Here is a 3,864-nt window from a genome sequence, read left to right as displayed (position 1 = left end):
ACATAGATGTTATATTAAAACTTTTATGAAAGATTTCTGCATGATTTTGACCACCTGAAGGAGTTTAAGACATAAACAATAATTCCAGATGGAAAACTATGCAGAATCTGCCTAAAATATAATCAGGATTGCATTCTTTTAGGTGTATTGGTCTTGAAGTATTGCACTGGGTCAACTTTCCAGTTTTTTACCCATGTTCAATCCTTTCGCGTAAATAGATGTTATATTAAAACTTTTATGAAAGATTTCTGCATGATTTTGACCACCTGAAGGAGTTTAAGACATAAACAATAATTCCAGATGGAAAACTATGCAGAATCTGCCTAAAATATAATCAGGATTGCATTCTTTTAGGTGTATTGGTCTTGAAGTATTGCACTGGGTCAACTTTCCAGTTTTTTACCCATGTTCAATCCTTTCGCGTAAAGGAGAACCTAAAAATGTAAAACAATTTAAGATGATACAAATCCTTGAAGGCCACGCGTGTGGATATATACTGTACATAGTCAAGCTTAAAAAGAAGATATTTTCTGATAAGCTTTCGGAGCCTTTGGCTGCACAAAACATCACTCATACAGTTGTCCAGCAGGCAATACATTGTCTCATATCTAGGAGTACCCTAAGAGGTTTGAAATTTAACTATTATGATCTTCCTTAAAATAATACAATTGACCTACAGAGGTCTGCAGCTATCCCTCTTTTAATTACATTAGTATGACATTGCCAAAGGCAAATTGTTAAAAGAAGAAGCTCACACAACTTTTTTGCTTGTTCACTTCAGAAGTTTTGAAGGTGCCGTCAATACTCTGTAAGAAAGAAATTTTTTCAAAGAGAAGCAAAGCAGAGGAACATTACCGAGAACAAAAGAAACAGGATAGCCCTTAGTCACTTGTCTCTTTGGGTTTAAAATATGTAGGAGGGACTGAGAGATAAAAGCATGCAAGCATCTGTTGGCTAATTTATTACAATGCATTGTTAGAGTTCTCATTCTGCCAGTTCTTATACGTCATAAGTTATGGTTAATACCAGTTATTAAAATGTTACACCAATTCTTCTATCGGCTAATCTATATAATCCTAAAGCCCAGTTTGTGCACAATACGTCAGAGAGTCTAACAAACTGAAAGGCGTGAGTAATGGCAAATAATCTTTATTATTCATTTACGCTTCTGTATTACACTGACTCTGGCCACACATTGTCCTTATATTTATGATTCATAAGCAAGTGCAGAATTTTGGCAAAGGGTATTCCAAATCTGTCATTTACCTAAAGGTGCATATACTATGTACAGTATGTGTGATACATTTATCATTATATATCAATATTATATTTTACAATATGTTTGCATCAGGTTTGTAAATAACTCTGTTCACAAAGAAAACGTTCTATTTGGTTGGTTCTTCTTTAAAAGAAAATGCACCTCTATGGGTCTTATTCAGTTTCACGGCTGAATATATTTACAGTTCAAATTTCATGTTAGCAGCAGAACGTACAGGTTGTTTTGCAAATATCATCCCAGTGTTAATATTTTACCTTTTACTGGCTTCAGTTTCTCCAACAATTGGCTGCTGACAAGTCCTGTCCACTTACTACCACCTACCAAAGGGTCCGTAGATGTAATGCTGCTATAGATGAAAGTCAAGGATGTGGTAGTGACTGGGACTGTTCTGTTTCATGTGGGCTTTTGCACAGAATGGCCACAGACCTTTATTAGAGGAAACTGCAAGTGATTTCATATACAAAGTATTGAATTTTGAAGGTACTAAACACAGTTCACAATTTAAAGTGATATTAGGTGTTTAAGCTATTTCAAATGCTGATTAAATTACTTATAGTGAATGCTGCTCCTAGTAGGTGGAGAGCTGCTGAAGACTATTGCTCTCTCTCGTGATATTGCACTGGACAGAAAGTTCAGAGAAGCATAGCTGAGAGAGCTGGAGCCAGCTGTTCAGAAACATGATGACTATAAGTGCTTGGGCAAAAATGTAAAGGAATATGTTACTGAGCAGTGCATTTTTTTCAATTAGATTTTATGTTTACTTTTACAACAGATGCAGTGCGTTCTGGTCCGATTCTGGCGGAACGCACTACATTGCGGCCGGCTCACTTTTTTGTGGGGCAGGAGGGGGCATGATGGGCCATTGAAGTGAATGGCACTGTAGCCACACTCTCCGGCCCCAATGCGATCACCTGCATGGGATCGCAAGGCACAATGTGGTTTATTAAAGGACACAGGATCAGTAGCTATTTGGATATGTCTTAGATGTCCATTACCTAAAAAGGCTTTGTGCACACGATTAAGTGCAGAAGGAGACGATTTACAAAACTGGCCACTATAGATATTACAATACTGTTTGGGAAAATAGCTGATGCAGAAAAAACAACCCAAAGGTAGCAAAATAGGGAAAGGCATATTTTAGATGTTAATCTGAATCCTGGCTGTGCACTCAAAATTAGAAGCAGAACAATACTGAGGGAAGAACAAAACAGAGTTCCCTTCAATTCCAGTCTCACAATGAGAAAATTAGAGGATACCTCTAATCTGTAAGTATAGAGGGGATAATATTTAATAAAGATAAAAGATCAATAGTAAAAGAGGAGCTTCCACATAGGGGGAAACAGTTTATAGAATAAGGTACCTGGTTGCAGAGAGTAGTATAAAAACTACAGGGTGAAACCTGAGCATTCAAATAGAAAGAAAACAAGTCCTAGAGACTCAAGAAAGTAAGAAAAAAAATGCAGCTTAATAAAAGTCTTGACTGAAGAGAAAAAACATCCACAAAGTACCAAGAATGCTGATAGAAGAGAAAAAATAGTCAAAATTTTGATAGAGTTTTCCAACCTCTTAGAACACTAGCAAAAAACTGGGACATAATGGTTGGAAGCACGGCTCTACTGGGACTGTTTTATTTATTTATTTATTTATTTATTTATTTATTTATTTTGTTTGCCAGTGTCTAAACCTGCTGAAAACAGCAGTATATCTCAGTCGTATCAGAATAACTTATGGTCCTGTGTCCCTAATGAACCATAAGGAAAATCAATTTTTAGTTCTTAAAATGCATAATTTAGCTTTTTATTGTTATCAGGGAGTCAATTTGTACAGAATGGAAGCTTGTTTTTCACACCCCATGCTTCTTGGTGGCCAGTGTCAAAACCTGCTGAAGGCAACAGTATATCGTTGTCGAATAAGAATAACTTGTGGTCCTGTGTCCGAAATTATGCTAAATGCATAATTTAGCTTTTTATTGGGATCAACTTCAAGAAGTCAATTTGTACGGAATGGAAGTTTGTTTTTCACACCCCAAGCTTCTTGGTTGCATTTTCAAATGAAATCCTTGTGTTTTGCGGAAACTGATTGAAACTATTTGACTGACTTTGTGACTTTTGTTTTCACATGCACATTTTCCACAGGTCGTATGTATGGTGTCCTGTCAAAGAGAGAAGGTCGTGTCCTGTTGGAGGAGATGAAAGAAGGAACAGACATGTTCGCTATCAAGGCTGTGCTGCCCGTGGCTGAAAGCTTTGGCTTTGCTGATGAAATAAGAAAAAGGACAAGTGGCCTGGCCAGCCCCCAGCTGGTGTTCAGTCACTGGGAGGTAAACAAATTATTTCTTCTGAATAGTCACCAGATCAAATGGGACCAAAAATGGATGCTTTCCAGATAGGAACCTGTATGTGCCTTCCTTGACAACAGATGAAGGAAGTCATCAAATATTCTTGCCACCTCGATAAAAAATTCACATGGTTCTTGGTTAGAGAGAGTAGGGGTATTTGTTTCTCAGATGCCTTCTTGAGGTTTGTGTTATCTATTGTTATTAAACTAACCAACAATCATTAATAAATGTGTAGGATATCCATATA

The 3,864-nt window shown here is 36.9% G+C and overlaps 1 protein-coding gene across 1 annotated transcript in view; it reads left to right on the top strand.

Annotated features, from left to right (window-relative positions):
- The window catches only part of EFL1 (elongation factor like GTPase 1), a 266,637-nt gene that overhangs the window by 242,148 nt on the left and 20,625 nt on the right, over positions 1–3,864 (top strand). Inside the window, exon 19 of the mRNA XM_018576711.1 lies at positions 3,415–3,599. Within this exon, the coding sequence (XP_018432213.1) occupies positions 3,415–3,599 (185 nt within the window). The remainder of the gene's footprint in view (positions 1–3,414; positions 3,600–3,864) is intronic.

Source organism: Nanorana parkeri, unplaced genomic scaffold (genome assembly GCF_000935625.1).
Source record: "Nanorana parkeri isolate BGI_ZX_2015 unplaced genomic scaffold, ASM93562v1 scaffold74, whole genome shotgun sequence".
In the NCBI taxonomy this organism is placed as follows: domain Eukaryota; kingdom Metazoa; phylum Chordata; class Amphibia; order Anura; family Dicroglossidae; genus Nanorana; species Nanorana parkeri.
The sequence above is the reverse complement of the archived record's forward strand: the minus strand, read 5'-3'. Positions and strand labels throughout refer to the sequence as shown.